The 22,367-nt window shown below is 38.3% G+C and overlaps 1 protein-coding gene across 1 annotated transcript in view; it reads left to right on the forward strand.

Annotated features, from left to right (window-relative positions):
* Ndst4 (N-deacetylase and N-sulfotransferase 4) overlaps positions 1-22,367 on the forward strand; it is a 284,607-nt gene that overhangs the window by 232,754 nt on the left and 29,486 nt on the right. The window contains exon 6 of the mRNA XM_021196396.2: positions 8,249-8,431. Coding sequence (XP_021052055.1) covers positions 8,249-8,431 — 183 coding nt within the window. The remainder of the gene's footprint in view (positions 1-8,248; positions 8,432-22,367) is intronic.

A 22,367-nucleotide genomic window follows, 5' to 3' on the forward strand; every position in this document is an offset into this window, starting at 1 on the left:
CTGTAGATTGCTTTTATTATGTTTAGGTAGGGGCCTTGAATTCCCAATATTTCCAAGACTTTTATCATGAAGGGGTGTTGGATATTATTTAAAATTCATAATTATGTGTGGAATTTTCTATTTTATGTTTTCTTACCACGTGGTTTAGTGCACGTAATGAAAACCTCCGAAAGATATCCATGTATCCATTATTATATTCTAACTTTATTTTAATTGAATATGTGTGTTATCTTCCATGCAATATTTTCCATTTAAAAACTATTTGGGTATACCACAACTGAGTTAACTATCAGTACATACCTGAAAGCTAAGTTACTGCTTTTCCTTGAGTTAATATAGGAGCCTGTGGTTCAGAACCCAGGGCACATGGCCAGACAGCATCATTCCAGAGTCCAATCTTGCCTCCCGTTGTTGCAAAGCCAAACAATGGGACTGAATTATTACACTGGCCCAAGGTCATATTGGGATAATTTCAGATTTCCACAGTGAGTATAAATAAAAATGATAGGTAAATATAATTCTCTTCATTAACTATGTTCCAAATTAAAAGTGTTTAGTTTTTGTTCTCCCCCCCCCCCAAAAAAAAAGACCCTTCTTCCTTTGAAGAGTCAGGGGTATGGAACGTTAAAACACCAGCTAGGAGTAGTGATTAAATATGAATGCTTGTGGTATTGCACATCTTATATGAAACCACAATGAGTCACATGATACACAAAAGCCCCTCTGGTAAGGGAAGCAGCCTGAGGAAGATCAATAACTGAAGTTAATTCTGAATAGAGATTTACAGGCATGCACACAGCCACATTCAGAAGGTTCTAAAATGTCCTTTTGCTTTATCTCTCCCTCTTTCCCTCCCTTCTCTCCCTCCCTTCTCTCTCTAGCCTCTTTCTCTGTCGCCTTTCTCTTTCCAAGATTCACTTTTAGTTAATACACTCTGTCAAGATCATTGAAATGTTTCTTTGAGCCTAGAAGAGAGGACTTACTTTCCATTTCTGTAACCTCAGTGGCTGAGGTGCCTGATGGAAAGTCTTATTACATGGGATAATTATTTTCAACTTCGGTACTTATTCTCTTGAATAGTTAGAGTCAGTACAACACTGAAAAGGTTGTGTCCATTTAGATACATATATTGGAACTTGAATGCCCTTATTCTTAAAGATAGGTAAGTGACATTTTACATGAATAAATTTTTAAAAAGTCATAATTGATACATTGTTATTTGTTGCAGATAAATTATCTAGATGATTATGATGATAAGAACAGAAATTAAAACAATACAAGGAATTTCAACTTACTTATTGGTAAAGTTCTGATAGAATCAGTACATGAAAAAGAAGCTGATTCTGAACTCACAGGCTCTTTTTCTCTTTAAGTTTATTCTGCTGTGGTTTGAATACTTGACATGATATCTACCCACTTCACAAGTGTATAAGTGTGTAGTGGGCTTGGTTGTGCGTTTGACACTGGATCTGCTGGCATTTTCCCTGTGACTTCAGGCAGGTCAACACACCTCTTTGGTTTTGCTTCCTTTTCTCTAGAAGAGGGTATTTTCTGCATCGAACAACTGAACAAGTGAAAGAAAAATGAATATCAACCCACTTTGTAGAGTTTCATTAGTAAATTAACATGACCTGTCCGCCAGTATCGTGTATTAAGAAAAGATAAAAGATAAAACAATACCCAGCCATTCTGTTCGTTTCATTTTTAACAAACACATTATTAATTCTCAAGGTCATGGCAGTCTTTATATTGAAGAATAGAACAATATTAACTAGAGTTTGGCAACCTGTCCTTACTTTGGGTAGTTTTATACATGCATACTTTTTCCAAGACATTAATTGCTCCAATCGAAAGAGTTATGAGGGCCTGAAATCATGCCCAGCAATTGTGTTATCTGTGCTTAAAGGCGGTAGCACTGCATGCAAACTGGCAGTGTTAAGCATAACATTATGCTTACTCTCTCTGTGTGGTCACAGCCTACATTTAGAAGAAAAGAAAGAGTCTAAATTGCCCCTTTTACGACAATTATGAGTTCAATGCCAAAGCCCAGGAGATGAGCCCATCAGAACTCTTCCCCTGAATTCCATCCATCTTCACATCTTAGGAGAACTAAAAAGCCTAATCAATAATTTAACCAGCTAATGGACATATTTTTAAACACAATGGACTCATTCTGAAAAGAGGCATGCTGTCAGAGCCTCAGGGACAAAACTGGAAACTGACGGCTAATACTTAATGCTTATCTTGAGTAATCCTGCTGTGAACATTGGTCCAAGCTGCCTCCAGTGAACCTCATGTCTCTCTGGTCTGTACAGCTGGTCTTTATCTCCCCCCCCCCGAAAGATGTACTTTACAGATGAGTTATTTTTAAAGTCAGTGTAGCACTCATATCTAAATACTCAAATATTTAAAGTGTATTTTAATTAAAAATGTGCTCTATTCAAGTTGTCCCTAGGTTCTAAATTATGAGACTGAGCAGGATTTTCTGGCTATTGATATTCATGGCCACGTAATTTTTAGTGACATTGTATTTGCCATACAAGCTGGAAAAGCACAGGAACTTTTCTTGTATTGACTCTGAAAATATTCTAAACCAGTGCACAAAGTGTTGCTGCCTTGATCACTAGATTTAAAAAAATGAGGGTTTTATTGTTTGTTTGTTTGTTTGTTTGTTTCACTTTTCCCTCCTCTTCTTTGTATCCTTTGGACACTACCAACTTTATAATACACTGGAAATTGTTCTAAAAAGCAACTAATTGAACAAGATGCCCTGGTACATGTCTGGAACCTCTGGACTTACAAGATTTGAGATCCAGGCAAGAAGATGGTGAGTGTCTGGGCTGCCTTAAGGTTGCACATTGAGATCCCGTGTGGGGGGCAGCATATGAGGGCAAAAATCTTCTCTACAGCATCTCTTTATACTCAGTTAAAGATTATCAATAAAGTAATTATAGCCATCCAATTTCTTATTATGAAGATGTACCTAGTGAACATTAAAATCTTTTTCTTTAAAGACAGATACAACGTAGACCAAGGTGATTTAGAATTTGCAGTCCTAGCTCAGTTCTCAAATCCTGGGAATGCAAGCATAGGGAGTCCCTGAACTGTAAGAACTATAAGGACATTTCTAATCACTCTTTTCCACTCATAACTGGTTCTGATACATACTGTGTATCCTGTCATCAGCCTGAAAGAAGCCTACAATGGAGGCTATGAACTTGCTTTTATATCACAACAACTGAGAGAAGAAAGAATTTAAACTTGTTTTTGTCTTCTTTGTATTGTTATATTGGAGTTGAGAGACTTCAGTGTGAAAGATAAAGGCAAGATGAAGGTGGTCCAGAGGCTTAACACAGAAACATGGCCACTCTGACCTCCTGACCTCTGGAAGGCAGGCTCCAAAAGGCCTGAGGATGTCAGCATTCTGTACCTTTCTCATTCTGCTTGCAATGAGCTTGCCTGTTGTCCGTACCAGGAAGAGGTTTCAGAGTCAGTCCATAGCCCTGTGCTATTGTATTTCAGGGTACAGAGTCACATCTAGCAACAGTGTGCACCCATGTGGCCTGGTCATACATATCCAGGTGGTCTTGTGGTCTCATATTAAATTGAGACATTCCAGTATTGCTAAGAAAATACTGATCCCAATGAGTTTAATTAAACTAATTCTTTAGGGGCAGCAAGCAGAGGGACAATCAGTGACACTTATCGAACAGCAGCACATTGTTTGTCGGAAGATGATTTGCTATTATCACTTCCTGCATATCGCTTGACTTCCTTTTTTTAGGTCTCAAGCCCTGGTCTTATTTTGTCTTCTCCCTACACTTTCTGAACATTTTTTTTTCCCTCTCAAATAAGCTATTTGTCCAGAAACGCTAAAGCGAAAGTGCTCTGTCTGCACAAAAGGCGCTTTTAGAAAGCCAGATATGCACAGCTAAGCTGTGCTTGCAAAACTGTTTTTCTTAAAGTGCAGTCAATTGACCATACAGCAGCACTAATTTGCTCTTAACCAGAAAAGCATGTGCACACAGTGCCCACATGACAGCCACTGCAGCCAGGGCTGGAGCTGCCTGCTTATACATGCAGCTAAGGAAAGTTTAAGTGCGCCAACCACCAGAACAGAAGACAGAACGACTCTGCTTTATGCAAAAGGCTGCTTTTCCATTTCACCAGGAGTAAATCATGTGCTTTCTCCACGAATCAAAGCTTCTCCTCCAGAAATTCCAGAAAAACTGGTTAAAGCTAGCCTTCTATAAAAATCTAACATCATCATCATCATAACCAAATGAAATGATAATATCCATTTACCTGTTAAATAAAAGTACACTATCCTCAAAGTTCATTTTTACTTATTTCTTTTTCTCAGACTATAGGCTACTTATAGATACTTAACTTCCAGCTTGAAGTAACAACCACAGAGGTAGATGGTAGATTTCTAGGGTCTTATGGTATTATTTAAGGTGTTCAGCCTCCACCTTGTTTTTATGACAATGTTAGTCCTATGTCAAGATAATGAAACTCAGGGACACCATGTCAACTTTCTTATTTTTTTTTCTTTTGTTGTGTTTTTATTTATTTATTTATTTATTTATTATTTTCTTTATTTACATTTCAAATGCTATCCCGAAAGTTCCCTATCCCCTATCCCCGCCCCTGCTCCTCTACCCACCCACTCCCACTACTTGGCCCTGGCCTTCCCCTGTGTTGGGTCATATAAAGTTTACAAGACCAAGGGGCCTCTCTTCCCAATGATGGCTGGCTGTAGTGACTTCCTAATGATCCTGGTTTGGTGAGGTCTGACCACAGATACCTTGCTACATTCTGGAAACTCCAGGATTCAGTCCTTCAGCAAACTCAGCTCCTACTAGGGATACAAGAGCTTACAATGGAAGCTCTGAGTTGCATTGATACAAGTTCATTAGTGATTGCACATTGAGTGGTATGGGCACCTGAGCTTATTCCAATGACAACAGATGAGTTTCTGGTCAGATATTTGTGTCAACTCATATTTCAACGAATTACTTTAAATTTCTGCATCCTTTACATAAACTCACCATGTCAATTACATTGTTGTAAGTATCCCCTCCCATGTTTTACTTTCAGAGCATAAATATGTGGTTAAACCCCTAGAGAAGGAGAAATTGACAAGACTATCAAAGGGATGTTATTATCTTCAAATTCATTCTCAAATGCTTCTCTCCAGAAATTATTAGGATTGTAACTGCAGATGCTCAGGATGCTGAGACAGGAGAAATGAAGATTCAAAGCCCACCTAGGAGAGAAGGTTCCCCAATTAAGAGACACCTTTGTTCTGGCAGAAGACTCATGTTCAATTCCCAACATCCACAGGATGTATCACAACCATCTGAAACTCCAGTTCCAGGGGATCTGATGCCCTCTTCTGTCCTCCAGGAACATCAGACACGGATGTGATGCACAGAAAGTATATATTTCTACGTATGCAAGCAAAACACTCACCCACCTAAAATGAAATAAATAAACTACAAAGAATAAAACAGACATAGAAAAGTGAGTTTCAAGTAAGCCTAGGAAACTTAGTAAGATCCAGTGTCAAAATAAAAATTAAAAAGGCCAGGGATATAGATTAGTGACAGAGCCAAAACCCTAGGTTTAATGTCTAGTACTGAAAATAGCCTTAAGTATGTTATCTTCTATTATTCTACTTCAAGAGAAAAAAGAAAAAGAAAAACATGTGAATTTCTAAATAAGACTAACGTCTTCAACAAATTTTCTTTCTTTTTTTCTTTCTTTCTTTTAATAAAAAGATGATATTAAATTCATTGCATAAAAATGATCAAGCAAAGGTGCAGGTATTGAGAGACCAAAGTTCTGGGGTTCAGACTCCATCTTAGAAAGCCTGACCTAAGTTCAAATTCAGGTAAACTAACAGGCGAGAACCTAGCTCCAGTTTCCAGGCTACCTTGCAACAAGACCTGCATCTCCAGGCTTTTCCCCTACAAAGCTAGTGGCTTGCACCAGTCTCTAGGTTACTCCCCGAACAAATCTGCACCGCTAGGTTACAAGCTCGCCCCTGACACTTCACTTCCTAACAACCACCAATGAGAAGGAAAATAGAAGTTAGGTTTATAGTTTGGCTTCCAGCACCAGCCAATTATGTTAAAGGCCATAATGCCTCACCCTCCAATCAGCTGTGTACCAGGCTAGATATCTGTCCCTCTGCAAATGCTTGCCTGAAACTAGGCTCAAGACTCCACCTTCCTACTGTGTCAGGATTGGTGGGGAGCCCAGGCTCAACCTTGAATAGAAACCCTAATGTGATTACATTGGATTCAGCTCCTTGGTGATCTTTTGGGGTTCACGGACGTTTCCTGGCACAACAGCATGTAGTTGCATCTGGGAATTTAATTCCTAGTTTGTACCTCAACTCACTGGAGACTAAGACAAGTTACTTAACGGCTTTTCAACCCCACTTCTTTGTTTGTAAAGGGGTCTATGAAACTACCATCCTTGACAGACCAGAATGAGGAGTTAATGATTTCATAAATGAGAAGGGCTTAGGTTCATGACTACCACAGATAAGTTTTACATGATTTGGGGTATTACTTTTATAATTTGGAGACACTAAGGCCAATGGACCAAATTCTCACCCTCTCATTTTTACTTTCAGGGATGGCAAGCACGGGAAGATAATTTTAATTAGCTGTCCTTGGGGACATTTTCAGTGTCCTAGTGTGACAGACAGAAAGATAACACCTCTTGAAAATGAAAAAGTCCTTCAAATGATGAAAACTGGTTCTTGAAATTAGAAGTTCTAGACAGAATATCATTTACTGTATTCTAGTACAAGACAATGCTCTTATGTTTTTAAGATACAAGCCTCTCTTTCTGGGCACTTATAGTTCATTCAGTGACATTACATCTTGAGAACAGAGGATCTGTATTATGATCTTGGCTACATAGCTACTATTCTAATGATGTTACAGTGAAATGATACTGAAATAGATGCTATTTTCCTAATTTTATCTCACTGTTCCTAAATAATATGAATAATCACACAAAGTGATAATGTCTCTGAAGAATGAGAGAGTTAACATCTATGTAAAATGGTAGCCACAGATTCTTGGCTATTCATCCATATATGTTTATTGTTCAATCTCAGATAAATGTCCTAATATTAATTGCAGCACTATGAAAATATTACTCAAAATTGAAGTTATTAAAGTTCTTAATTAGATATTTTGGGTTGCCCTGAAATAGTTATAGATCTACGTCATGATAAAATCCATCTAGTTTTTTAAGTAGCATGTGTTTAAAAATATGAGAATGAAAATATATAAATTATTGTTGGTAGAAAATGATTGATTCTTTTTCAGGGTTCCATTAATAATCTCTGTAACTTAGATCAGGATTGTGAAGTTTTTCTTTTATTTAATATTTGAGTTTCTGCTTCAATGACTGAGATGGACTGCATAAAAGTTTATCTTCAATACCAGGCAAATTCTTGCAAGGTCTTTCGAGAACTGTGTCGCCTTCCCCTAGTTTGTGCTATACAAAGAAGAACACAGAAATTGCAGAATATTTTTAAGAGTTCACACTATGTCTGAATAGTTGTAAAAGATTAATGAAAAATGGTAGTTCTTGGCTAATGCAAAAATACCTTTGTAAAACTGTTTTAAAACTAAATTTATTTTTAATGCATCTATCAAAACATAAAAACTGTATGACACCCTGGAACGCTTCTATACACACATTGCTCATTGCTCAATGTTTCAATCAGTTACCTATCTCCCCAAGCATTTATCATTTTTTTAACCCTTGTTTCAGTAAAGAAACAGATAAAAACCTCACTATAATACAAAGAAATGAGTAGTTGACACTATCCTGACTCCATCAGAATGCATCGTCATCAGAGAAAAAGTGAAATAGTCGCTTTGCTTTACACCTGGTTTAGTTCTTGTTCCCGAGCATTCTGGGGAGTACATGATTTGGGGTCTCGTGATATTGGCTTTATATTAGGACAAACCCAATATTGGAAGTGGCACCCCCTTCTGGTTAGCAAGGCACTAGTGCCAATCTCTAATTCAGTCTTAATTTTAACAGCAATTTAAGGTGGTATTTTAGAAAGAAATAATTAAGTGGATGCCAACCTAAAAGTATAATTGTATTTCCCTTGAAGTTCTGAAGGTAGGTGAGATGTTGGTGAATCAATTACTTCCACTTTTGAGGGTATGCTTATGAGACTGAGGGGTCATTTTGATTTCTTTCTCAGATCAGCATTTTCATGACACATCTGTCTAACTATGGGAATGACCGCCTCGGCTTATACACCTTTGTGAACTTGGCCAACTTTGTGCACAGCTGGACCAACTTGAAACTGCAGACCCTGCCTCCGGTGCAACTGGCCCACAAGTACTTCGAGCTCTTCCCTGAGCAAAAAGACCCCCTCTGGCAGGTAACAATCAAACCTCCTGTCCACGGGGAGGAAAATGTCAGCAATGTGTTGCTGTTTAATTTGTGTTGGGAACTTATCAAATAAACGTGAAATTAAATAAATCAAATAAATGTATTAGGACATGTTAAAATAGATATGTAATACAAATTATTCCCATTTCCAACTAGCATAGTGTCTTCAATGATAATATTTTGTATCTTTTACAATTTGAATGTTTAGATTTGTAGTTTTATTTTGCTCATTTGCTCAATTCATTTGGAAGCACGGCAGTAAGGATGGTGTTTTATCATTGGAGTTTTGGGTAATGCTTTAGACTTATATGTGGCACAAGGACTGGCTAGCTACTGTAAAATGATCAGCACCGGACAGCTCAGAAGACTGAAAACAGACACAGAAGCAGAGCCTCAGTAATTAATACAAGATCTGGTCACCACAGATTAACATGTATGTGCATACTAGAGAGTACATCAAAACAGAAAGAGCAGCCTCGTCCTTCTGTTCATAAGGATTTAGTGTCTGTTGGTGTCCTTCACTTTTTCTCAAGTCTAACTAATTTCAGTAACATTAGGCATATCGATAGAAGAGAGACTTGCCAGTTTTAGGATGGCTTTTACTACTAATTTGACTCTCTGTGAAGCCACACAGCTTGAAAGCATCCAACGTAAACTATCTCTTCTTAGCAGTTATCTAGGAAGCGCTGCCTCCCACTTACTCGGTTCTTTATGCATCAGATTGTATCGACCCACACAATCAATGAGCTGGCTGCAGAGAGCAGATCAGATGTTCCCCTGCTAAGCAGTCGCTAGAAGAGAAGCATCATCATTAATGAGAAATTGCTGCGAAACAGACTTTCAGAATCGTCCCCATTTCCTTTCCTCAAGACTCTCTGCCTCCCTTTATTCCATGAGGCGCATCATGCAGCACCGTGTCTAGATGGCCAGGGAGTCTCTAGACCTGTGTCCATTGAAGACCTGCTAATGTATACAGTAAATCTAGCTCTAGGACATGAAATAAAAATAGAATACTATCTTTTCTCCTTATTCAAGAGGAGGATTTTTACTATGTTTTAAAGTGAACTGTTGCCTCAAGTCCTGCCCTGTTAGGAGGAATCAGCAACATACATTCACCACATTATAGTAGATTACCTATTGTAAGGGAAATCAATTATCTTTTACAATCCAATTTATATATATATATATATATATATATATATATATATATATTCACACATTTGGTTCGTCTTATCTTTTACAATTGTCTTCTCTCATATACTACTACATCCTCACCACAGTTTCCCCACTTGCTACTACTCCCAGGCCCCCCACCAACTATCCTCGACCCCATATCATTTCCTTTTCAGGCCTCCAAGAGAAAACAGACAAACAGGACAAAATAACATACAATAAGACCTGACAAGGCAACCAGGATCAGGCAGAAGAGTCCGAGTCACAGCCACTCCTACTCTTATGAGTCACACCAAACCTTTACCAAGCCATCAGCTGTAACATAGACTGCATCAATCAAAAGTGTCTTAGATAGGTTGTAGATCTATCAGCGATCTTTCACCTCAGTGGCTCCAACCTTTAATCTGCCTTTAGGAGAAAAAAATATGTTTCCTTACACATAGAGCTGTATTTTATCAGATAGTTTGAACTTTCAACAATAACAAGAAGTTTTAATGCTGTCTGGGTATCATTAAGTTAGCTATTTACTTTTAAAAATTAGTGATTGATTCACTCTTATAAATAAGCGCATAAGTGTGGATGTGAATGTCAGTGTGCACACCCTACTGTGCAAGTGTGGAGGTCTAAGTGAGTTCTTCACTTCCACCTTTTTCATGGGTTCAGAGGATTGAACTTACCTTTCCCATTTACCCCAGTCAACACCTCTAGTCACTGAGCCACCTCACTGGCCCAATATTCTTATATTTTATAAGAATAAAAAGAAACAAAACAGCACAGCTCTGATATGACTTTGTCAACATGACGGTTACAAATATCAACTGAATTCTCATTCCTATTATTGAATTCAATATGCAATTATAAAGTACAGTGGTGGCAGATTGAGGTAAAAATTAGAATCATAAATAAAAGTAGGACTGCCTGGTCTGGCCTTAGGGAGAGAAGATACACCTAACCCTGGAGAGAATTGAGGCCCCAAGGAGTAGGGGGTGGGGTGGTGGGGACATCCTCTTGGAAACTGGGGGGGGGTAGTGGTGGTGAGGGAGGAGGTATGGGATCGGGGGCAGATGGGGCAGACTGAGAGGGGAATGAAGACTGGACTGTAAAAAACATTAATAAAGAATTTTAAAAAGGGGGGAAGGAACTAAGACATTTTGAAATGTTATTAAATGTTTAGGAGACAGTATCTCTAGCATATGCCAGAGACCTGGGATGGGTGAGGCTCCAGGGGGAAATTAAAATATTAAAGAGTATAATTATAATTTTAAAAAAAAAGAAATGTGAAACTAGTGTGAGTACTCATAGCTTTTCATTTCAACCAGCACAATGGGATGAGTGCCTAGACCTAGTCTTTGTATCATAAAAATAAAACCCATATAAACCTAACAAAAGATTGCATTAATAACTGAGAGTATAGTAATAAGGCAATGATTCAGAAGCAATCTATAGAGTCTACAAATTCGTATTCCTATTGTTAATGTTTATGGAAGTCTTAAGACATTGCCATTCACATGGCTAATGTGTACTTTATTGAAGTGTGTTCAGCTGACAATTGAAACTTGTAAAGAGTCTCAATGCGGATGTTTGCAGCCAACCATCGGACTGAACACAGGGACAGAACCCAGTGGAGGAGTTAGGGAAAGGACTGAAGGAGCTGAAGGGGTCTTACCTGGCATCAGTGGGAGGGGAGGCCCTTGGTCCTGTGAAGGCTCGATGCCCCAACATAGAGGAATGCCAGGGCACTGAGGTGGGGTGTGTGGCTGGGGAGGCACCCTTATAGAAGCAGGGGAAGGGGAGATTGGATAGGGAGTTGCTAAAGGGAAACCGGGAAAAGGGGATAACATTTGAAACGTAAATAAACAAAATATCCAATTATAGAAAAAGGAAGTACTTGACAAAAAAGAATAGATTTATAGAAAGGTTTTGGAAATTAAAATAATTAATATGCCAACTTCTTGCCAAATACTGAGCTAAATACTTTCAAGCCTCATGGTATTTAATTCACATTAGAATTTTTCGCTTGTTTGGTTAGTTGGTGGGGTTTTTGTTTTTGTTTTTGTTTTATTAATCACTTCAAACATAAAATATATTTTAAGGAAATGATGGGGAATGTAAAAACTATTTATTAAATAAAACCTCTAATTCCAGAATTTGACCAAAAAAAAAAGTCTCATAAAAAGGCTACTAGAATACTCTTCTGTTCTCACATGCATAGCAAAATGTACATGGACATTTTACTAAAAAGGAAAAAAAAAAACAAAAACAAAACAAACAAACAAAAAAAACCACAAACATTTTCCACCAACAAAACAAAGAACAGAAAATAGAGGAATGGCCAAGGTCAAGAGAAAATTATTTAGGTTCGTGAGATGCTGAAAGCATTTGACTTATTGCAGAATATTGGACAAAATTTTCCCGATCAAAAGTGATGTCAAAAATGAAATTGATGAAGTGCTGATAAAAAAACAAGGGACTCTGAGTTTGCTCCCCATGGTTGTGTCTACTTTTTTATTCACATTGATGATAGCAATCCAAAGGAAAATAGAAATTACCCTCATTCTCTACGTGTCAGCAAAACCAGAATTAGCTGTTAAACATTTTATTCCCTTCTCATCATGACCCTCATTTATAATAGGCAGAGAATATCATTGTTGCTCTTCCATATTGTGAGAAAGAAATATTCAGGCACCCATTTTATATTTTTGAATGGTTTTTATTTAGTACACTTCACTCTTAAATAGAAATCAACTGCTATTTTCTTTTACATTTTCAATTTACACTTCTTTTTATGACTACACATAGAAAGAAAAAGTGAAAAATGGTAATCTTCACATCTGCTTAATTCCTTTGGTTCCTTATGTAAATTTTCATTAGCACCAACTACTCTATATGTGAGGTTCCTTTGTCACCTAATTAAAAAGTGCAATGAGTCTCTGCCAATAGGCAGCATGATCAGCAGCTACGAAAATGCATAAGTGCTCCTTTCTCATGGGAAATTGATTCTTCAGAGGCTATTTGATACAGACATGTGTATCCATGCACATGAAAAATATAATTTTCGGATTGGCTCCTCAATGGCTCTGTTTCCACTATATGAGAGTTTTAAAATTACACTCTTGGGCTCTTTTTAATTCAAATCCCTTACTGTTTTGATTGAATAATCACTGCAGAACATAAAAAATACTTTTCTTCTAAAAAAAAAAAAAAGAAAGAAAGAAAGAAAAAGAACAAAGAACCCCTATTATAGGAACCAAAGCCACAGACATGGAGGCAGTGGGGTGGTAAGATTTGCACATGTTCTAATCGATGCTCTTAAGCTCTCAAACTGTCAGGTTAGCTCAGCCTCAATCTTTCCTCAGCCACTCTGGAGGATCAACAAACATCCAAGCATGAAGTGGATTCTTGCTTGCTCTGTGTGTCCAGGGAAATGCTCACTGAGCTGTCTTCTCAGTTTCTGCCATTGTCTCCAGATTTTATATATATATATATATATATATATATATATATATATATATATATATATATATATATATATATATATATATATAAAATATATAGAGAGAGAGAGAGAGAGAGAGAGAGAGAGAGAGAGGTGGGGGGGGAAGTAAATCACAGTTCTTAACTGAAGGTGACTAGCAATGTTGTTGACTCTAGATATCAAGGCTGCGGGATCTAGTTAACGATGACAAGATTTGAGTATTGGTAATATAAACAAATCACAAAACAGGTTGCATCAACACCGTGCCTGCTATTAATATTTGTCTGTTGAAGTAACAAATGAGTGCTGACACAGACTTATAGATGGTAAGAACAAAACAAGTTAGGGACATCTAACCCAATCTTGGAAACTGAAATAAGTCCCTTAACTTATTAGTGATGAGCTGGGACTAAGTCCAGGCTTTCTTATTCTGGCTCAGAGGCAGTTTGGATTATTTTATGCTCAGAAAGATAAGTCTCCTTCCATCATGGACTGTCTCTTGAAGCTTGGAAGAATCCAATGATGGGTTCAGTGGGAATTTGCTAAAACCACACTTTGAAAATAGTTACATAACAGAGGAAAGTTTTACTGCCATGAGAGTTACAAACAGCAACAGCTTTTTTTGTGTAAGAAAAAAGGACCATTGTAAATGTGGTTTCATATTTTTACTGTCTTTATTTATAATTCAGCCACATTTTGCAATATATATATATATATATATATATATATATATATATATATATATTACACACACACACACACACACACACAAACTAGAATCTAATGGTACAAGAGCCACTTTCACTTTTACTTTTCAACACTTGCTAGCCATAAAACAAACAAATAAACAAACAACAATTACACTGTGTACAGCTGAGAGGATTAGCCTATTAGCAGTCACAGCATGATAGAGCCAAGCAGTGCATGCCATGTTGTGCCAGGAGACAGAGGGTGGGAGATAAATTCCTTCTTTTTGCACCTTATATTCATCGGTGGTTGTGGGATGATAACATTCAGGATGGGTCTTCCCTCCTCGGTCAAATAGCTCAGCAAATATATATATATATATATATTTATATTTGCTAAATACATATATATGTATACAAATATATATTTTAGCAAATATATATATTTGCTAAAACTTACACCATTAAAACTGGGAGAATCATTCCTGTAACTGAGAAGCAGTCGTGAGAGTATAAGAAACTGATGTGGGATAAGGAGAGGGGAAGTAGAATATTAATACATAGACAAATTTCCACTGGAAAATAAATTGGTTTCTAACTATTAAGCTGTCTTTAATAAAAAGACAATGTTTCTACCATAACTACATTGGCTATTTCAGAAAAGCTTAAAGATAGACAGACCAGAGCTTTAAAATTGGTTTTCCTCTTGAAGCAGGGTAATTAGTCACCGATAGTCCTGTCTTTAGACTTGCCTACAACCAAGTTCTGCCAGTTTCCTTTGAAGGCATCACCGCCCATTCCCAGAAAGCCAATTTTAGCTTCCCTCTGTCTTAACTTTATTTCTTTCTGTTCTTCACAGTCCTGTAAAAGGGGTCTCTTGTGTTCTCTCTGTAAACTAACATCTTTCTTTACCTCCTCCCCATTTCAGTTTGCTAGTATATATACATTAAAAACATTATATATATATATATATATATATATATATATATATATATATATATATATATATATCTACCAATCATTTCAGATATCTTCTTGTTTAGAGATGAACTTAGCACAGAAATATTTCCTAGCACATTGTCAGTGAAATAAGTATCTACAGAGACCTCCTTAAAAATAATAAAAGGTAAAGTATTTTCATATCTTATGAATGGCAATAATCATAAACTACATTAAAGCATCCCATTTAACAACAAACAAGAAACTTGTTTTGTGTATGCTTTATAGAAATCTCTAGTCATTTAAATGTTATAACAAATGAATAATCCTGCAGTAAGCCAACTGACTCATGAGAGTTCACAGACCTGGTTTTTTTGTTGTTATTATTTGTTTGTTTTGTTTTTTTAATTTGAGTATCAATTTCCTGTAGTATATTCATAAAAATGCAAGTAGTAGCTTGGACTGTTTTGGGGGGAGGGGAAGATGACTACAGCCATTTGTTAACAGAAGTTATAGTTCTGTTTCCCTATGAAAACATGTCTGAGTAAGAGTAACCACTCGCTTTAATAAATACAGGTCTAATATAGTAAGCAAGATATAGGTGTTTTGGCACCTTGTGCTTACAGTAGGATTATTGAGATTTTCACCTACCGCAGTCCATACAGGGAACCGCGGCCCTTTCCCATCAGCCCTAGCCTACAGGTGGGTGCTTACACTCCTCTGTTGTTCAATGATTTAAAAGTGAACTCTGAAAAACTAATCTGACCAGAAAGTGCCACAAGAGATGGGTTGAGGGAGTTCTTATAGATCAGTGCTCGCGGGAAGCCAAGGTTTTCCTACATCTTTGCGGGGCTCGGGAGGGGATTTTTGAAGCACGAGTAGACTCAGAAGCTTAGATGGAATCTGATTCACAGACAGACCACGAGGATTTGTTGACCGAAGCACTGAGAATAAACCTCCTTGTCTTATTAGAATATCTCATTGGTGTGTGCAGAGTGTTTTAGGTATGAGTGATGGTGACAGACAGAAAATTGGAAGTCCCTCCACTGTGCGGTGATGCCTTGGTGACAACTCTTTACAGGTGTGTGCAAGGAAGAGTAGTTTCAAAACAACACTACTGTGCAGAGATGGGAAAAAGTAAGAGCTTTGTTTTTTTTAAAGGCTTTTATATCATTCTTTCAAGAGTGAAGTTGGAACAGCAGAAAGCAAGCTGAGGAGAAATGAATTCTATCATTAATTAGGGTCTAGATTAGGTCTAGCTATCTGGAACAGGTATGTGACCCCCAGGGTGATAACCAATTCCCAAATAATCACTCCACAGTAGCCGGGAAGAGAAGTGTAGAGAAGCTGGGGACAAAGCAGATTTTCAGAGGCACAAAGGAAATGGGGGCTTGGGCTACCCAGGTCTCATGGAAACAGCAGTTGTTTTCCTTCCTATGAAACCACGCTGTTCAAAATGACATGCGAGGCAGGACCATTTCAAAAGCCATCGTTTAGTTCTTCAGGGGAGGGGTTTCATTAGCATTGACTTCGGTTTTTGAGCCTTGCCTTTTTGCTTCCAAGAATCTTCTACCTGCAGTACTTATGCACTTACTTAAAAGTAAGATTGCTTCAGATATTCCATGTGCCAGCCCCGCCCTGAGTCACCTCACCTCTTGAAGGCAGAGAGAGTCACAGACTCTCAGCATGGCACCGTAACCACAGGCTGCCTGAAGCAATTTTGACTTAATTTTGTTCTCACAGTTTAAACGTATCTCTATTGCTAGATACACGAGGCAGTGACTTGGTGTTTATTGTGATTTATTATTATCTGTTTATTTCAATTATGTAGGGAACAAGCTTATTGTCGAATGAGAAGCGATCTACATAAGTGCCCTGTCATGTCCTGACTTTTAAAATTAAAACAACAGCAATAGAAGGAAGCATAAGGTGATGGAACTGCTTCTCCCCCTGGCCTGGGAAAGCCCCTGTGAACAACATTCTCACTGCCAAAGTCTCTGTCTCTGCCTCTCTGTCCCTTCCTCTCTGTCCCTTCCTCTCTGTCCCTTTCTCTCCCAGAATCCCCAGCCCTACCCCGCCCGCAACAATTTAACTGCAGAGAACACCAGCTTCAGATTCCAAATAGGAACTAACTTGCTGTGTGACCTTCAGTAAGACCAAACTGAAACCTATTGCCTCTCCCCTGCCCCGGCTATAAAGAAAAGATAATAAAAAGTGTCTTGCTTTGAGGATTAGAAATAATCTATGCCAAGCAAATGCCTGGAATGGGGAAGGTGATCAATAAATGTTAGATATTATATGCATTGGCATTGCAATAATCAGACAGCATCTTGAAACTCAGCATAGGGAAAGTCTAAACAACCACTACCAGAATAGAAAATAGAAAATGCAAATGCTTTGTCAATACAGTTGTAATTAACAGGCAAGGAGGGGACTATGCCATGGGAGGGGTGACAGCAGAAATACAGGCAGCTGGAAAGCCCCAAGGTAGTTAGAACTGAGACAGAGCTCAGTCATAATGAAAGACAGTCTGCTGAGATGTAAGCACTGCATTAGGACCATAACAAACCTGTGGAAAGATCTGAAGTGATCTCAAATGTTAATTCTAATGAAGCATGCGGAACAGTGGGCTCTCTACCATCTTAGCACCCAGATAATGGCATGTATCTGTTGGTGATCAGAGAAGTACATTAATGTAACCAGTATCATTGTTCAACAACTAGGCGATGTTTCCTCCCCACCCCCCCTTCCCTCTCGTTGTGTGTGTATGTGTGCGTGAGAGAGAGCACTTTTAATTTTTATGGTGTGTATGTGCGTGTGTGTGTGTGTGTGTGTGTGTGTGTGTGTGTGTGTGTGACATATCACTTCACACTTGGAGAGAAGAGAAAACCTGCTAAGAATCAGATCTTTTCTTCTGCTATATGGATTCTGAAATTTTTAATTTAGATTGTTAGTCTTCATGGCCAGGCCCTTTCCCTACTGAGCCATTTGGTGCCCCCAAAAGTTTCCATTTCATCAGTTTTAAAGTAGAAATATTAGCAAGAAAGACATTTAGTTCGTTAGTGAGCATAAGTAGACACCTTGAACATATAAGAACAAAGAAGGCTCTCACGGATTGGCAATACCTTGCCTTGCGGCTCTCAGAACTGCTTTCATTGCTCTCCTGCCTTCGCTAAGCATGAAGAAACCTTCATTTGAGCAAATAGAGCAACAGCTCTGATGCTGGCCCTTTGTTGAGTTGTGTGTGGAGAAATTCAGTAACCGTAGAAGCTGAAGACCTCTTCCTTATTGCCTACAATATTGCCTACAATGCCAAGGGACTAATGTCTACAAACAAAGGTATACTATCATAAAGAAAGGAGTGTGTAAGTTCTAAAGCCTGTACAGGTTCATACCAAGAACTCAGTTTCAGGGATGCCATGAAAAATAATATTTAGGATAGTTAAGAGTTCTGTCTGTTTGTTTCTGTCATGATTTTGGAAACAAATATCCACATAGCTCGTATTGTGCTATATTTCAAGCTTGTTTCAGGATCTGTCTGTACCTGCTCCACAAGGTTTCCTGTGCCTTTTGGAATGGGGATATCAGTTTTTCAGTCTATAAGCATTTACTAAGCATCCCATGTGCTAGATGTAGCAATGAGGAACACAGACTGCAATCTCACTGTCAGAAGATTTAGTCATATAGATGGACTTACAATAAACTGCAGCTATAATTTAGCTGAATAAAATTATTGTGTGCATGTACAAAATAATTTAGGTGTTGAAATATGAAGGAAGAATGACATGAAGGTGTAGACAAAGCCGGGAGGAGGCTTGGCTATGTTCACAAGGGAAGGCAGTGGTCCTATTGATAGTTGCTCATAATAATATAACCCATTGGTTAAATTAGACTTTCTTTGTTCAAGCTGTCTCACTAATATGGCAAAGGGAATGAAAAGGCTGGTATGGAATAAAATAATAAGCACTCTTTTATATACAGCATGCTTTTATTATTTTAATACTAGTAATGAATTTAATGGGTACAAAAACCTTATGTGGTAGAAACTATTAATCATTGTTTTACAAATAAAGAAACTGAGGCCCAGTGATTTAAGAACATTGATTAAAACATAGAAAGCCCCCTGGGCTCATGTTCTTGCTGACTGGACTAAGGGGAGTTTGCAGCAGGTATTAAGCATAAGCTAGAGAAATTGGCAAAACTTCGACTATGAATTGAGTGAAAATTTGGGCATTGAACAGGAAAATGAATTATTCAAAGATTCATAGGAAGCAGACTATCTTATTTCTGCGATGGAGAATGTAGTGTGCCTGATGCACTAGGCGGGTTGAGCAATCGTAATTCAGAAAGTGGTACTCGGAGAGGTCCGGGAGGAGGCTTAAGCTCTGTGGTGCTGAAACACCAATGAGAGAAGAAGCATACGCAAAGAGTAAATTAACTCTATTCCCCTAAGAAAACTGGTTGTTTCAGCTGCACTTTTATGCACCTGACAGCAGAATATTCCCGTTGAAGCAAGGAGTGTATTGACCCACACTGTCACAAGCTCCTTACTCTCTCAAAGAGAACACTGAAACATATTCCATTAGATGACAGGTAATGCTGAACAGTGGCACTGAAATACACCTTGGTTGGAACAAGGCAGAAATGTGATTCTCACTCCTGTCACTACCCTAAAGGGAGAGCTGTAGGCATTAGACACCTCTGCTCCATACAGGCACTTCATGCCCTGCACCAGTAAGTTCTTCCACCTACAGTCCCCACCTCTGACTACAAAGCAGGCTCATTCTTCAATTGCAACCATTTTATAGCCAACAATAATTGAAACTGGGGAAACCCAGAGAGAGTGGATTTAACCTTAAAGAGAGACTTCATATCATTTGTCCCACTTTCAGTTATATAAGACCTTTTCATCAGAAGACAGGTTCAAGAGGAGCTGTGAAATTTAATTTCTTGTTAGGATATTTCTGAAATGAGTAAAATCAGGAATGTTTCATTGCTAACTAAAAATAAAAATAAAATAAAAAAATTAAAAGATGCGAGCCCAGGCTTCTTTACTGCTGCTGAAAACACAGAGAATTAAGTTAAGCCTAGACTATGGGTATAGATGGTAGAAGATTGAATTATAAACAGATATATTGGAATAACTATATGACAGTCAACGTCAAATGGAATCTCTGTCTTAACACTTTTATAGAAGGTATACTAATTTTAACAGCTTTCATTTAACTCCATTTTTTGGAGGTTTCTATACATAAATTTATTGGACAATCCAAAATAAATATAGTATAGTATTTTCCAAAGTAAATTATGGCATGCTTCAGTGGTCTTCAATGGAATTATTGATCTTTAACCCAAAATGCAACATCTGGATCACATCTCCCCTCCCCGGGCTCAGAAATAATGGAGCAAGGGAGGAGAGAAGGCTTGTAAGAGCCAGAGGCAAGGGGTTACTACCACAAGAGTGTTCTCTGGATACAACTGGCGGTTGAGGGTAGGAGCTGATAGTGCTTGTAACTGCATCTACAAGACCTGTTCAAGTTCAAGCCAGACAAAATCCTGTGGTGAGTCAGGGAGGTGGTAATGAAGCCTCACCAAGGCCGAGGAGCCATTGCAATGGATGGCTGACAGGAGAACGACTCTTTTGCAGGGATCCAGGCTATGAGAGGCTAAATGTGCACCAGTGGAGGGTCCCAAAGCCAGGCATCTACAGGCAGCGCTACATGAAACTCAGTGGGCTTTGTAAAAAAACAGATCACATGAACTTGGGAGAGAAAAGTGGTAATGAATTATAGAATAGGAAATAGGAGTGAATTTGACCAAAGCACAGTTGGCATGCACATATGAAATTCTCAAAAAAATAAAAAGAGAAAAAATTGCTAGGATTTTCATACTTTATACATAAGGTCATCTCGGTGGGAGGTGGGGATATAAATCACATTATATCGCATGTATTTTCAAACTGTATGAGGTATGACTTGCACCTGACATAAATTGTACTCTTTAGAAGGATTTACAGAGGAAACATTTTTGGGGGATGGGGAGAATCCATAAGGGTAATGATGGACAGACAAAAGGGAAATATCTGACTGAGAATGTGACCTCAATGCAATACAGTCTTAACTCTCCCTTCACAGAGAACTAGTCACACAGACAACTGTGTCACCTGAGACGAGCGAGTCCTCTTATAACCTCTTGTCTGGCATTGGATATGGGACATCTCTGAGGAGCAGGAGGGAGATGCATCGTGTGACCTGTCAGTCATATGGCATTCATCCAAGGGCAGTTTTCAATCTGCAACCTCCCACACACACACCAAAGCATGTACCAGCTGGAGGTCTGAGAGGGCCTGTTGCTTATGCTTTACTAAGGAGAACAATTGACATTGCCAGTGGACAGAAAAGCATTCTCCACAGTAAATACCAAGTGCCCATTCATTTCCACTTGTGTTTTACAGTGGTTCACTTCAAGTGGACAGTTTTGACAAGATTTCCAAGAACACGTTTCCTAAGAAACCTTGAAGATGTTTGTTGTGAGAATGGGTAACTGAGTTGCTATATTTGTTGCCAACGCTGTAGCCAATGCACTTCCCTCCATCCCTTCTTTTATTCTGGAACTTCTAACACTGGGCTCACTCTTTGCTTACTAGAAGGCTCACCTGGTGTCTCTGGTGCTATCTTAGGACAATAGTTACCTTCTGCTCCACTGGCTGTCCTCCAGTGAGTTTTTCCAGGTGTTCTGTCAGAAAAGGCAATACTCTAGCAAATATGGCTTCATTTGTGAGGCCAAAACACTAGTGGTCTTTGTTCTGGTTGTAATCAAACCTTTATCAAATCATTATTATTGTCCTTTGCAGTTTACAGTTAAGCTGCATTTGGAGCACCCAGCAACCTAGGAGACTGAATGTCCCATTCTCATTATACTGTTGTTGTCTTACCTCCTCATGATGATGGACTCGAGCACACCTAGGAGTGTAAAGACATCCATGTCGGCTGGAAATGTGTTATAGTACCCCAGATTCTGCCAGTTTAAAGGTTTCTTTTAACTAATACTCTTAAGAAACCCTTCACATAGGACAACATTGTAGCAAGTGTCCATGCTAGGCTTCTGCACTTTTATGTTTCAATCCACCCACAAACCATACCTGGGTTTCCTCCCTTCAGTAGATTGCAGAAAACTCATCATGAAAATACAGAAATGAACATTTAGACAGGCATCCATAAGAAAGTGCAGGTACAGAGGATCATGGGATACTTGTTTGTCAGAGGTTTTAGATCTGCTAGAGAACAAACCCAGATGCATTTAATTTAATTTAATTTAATTTAATTTAATTTAATTCCATTTTATAAAAGTAGAAATGGAATACACTTACTATGATTTGTGAGACATGAATACCAGTTTCTTGTGGGAGAACATAGTCATACCATTACATTATTGACTGGAAAAATCACTCGATTCGCCAGGCAGTGATGGCTCATGCCTTCAATCCCAGCACTTGGGAGGCAGAAGCAGGCAGATTTCTGAGTTCAAAGCCAGTCAGGTCTACAGAGTGAGTTCCACAACAGCCAGGGCTACACAGAGAAACCTTGTCTCAAAACAAACAAACAAAACAACAACAAAAACCAACTCCAAAATTCACTATATTCCAGAGCTTG

The sequence above is a fragment of the Mus pahari genome, chromosome 4 (genome assembly GCF_900095145.1).
Source record: "Mus pahari chromosome 4, PAHARI_EIJ_v1.1, whole genome shotgun sequence".
In the NCBI taxonomy this organism is placed as follows: domain Eukaryota; kingdom Metazoa; phylum Chordata; class Mammalia; order Rodentia; family Muridae; genus Mus; species Mus pahari.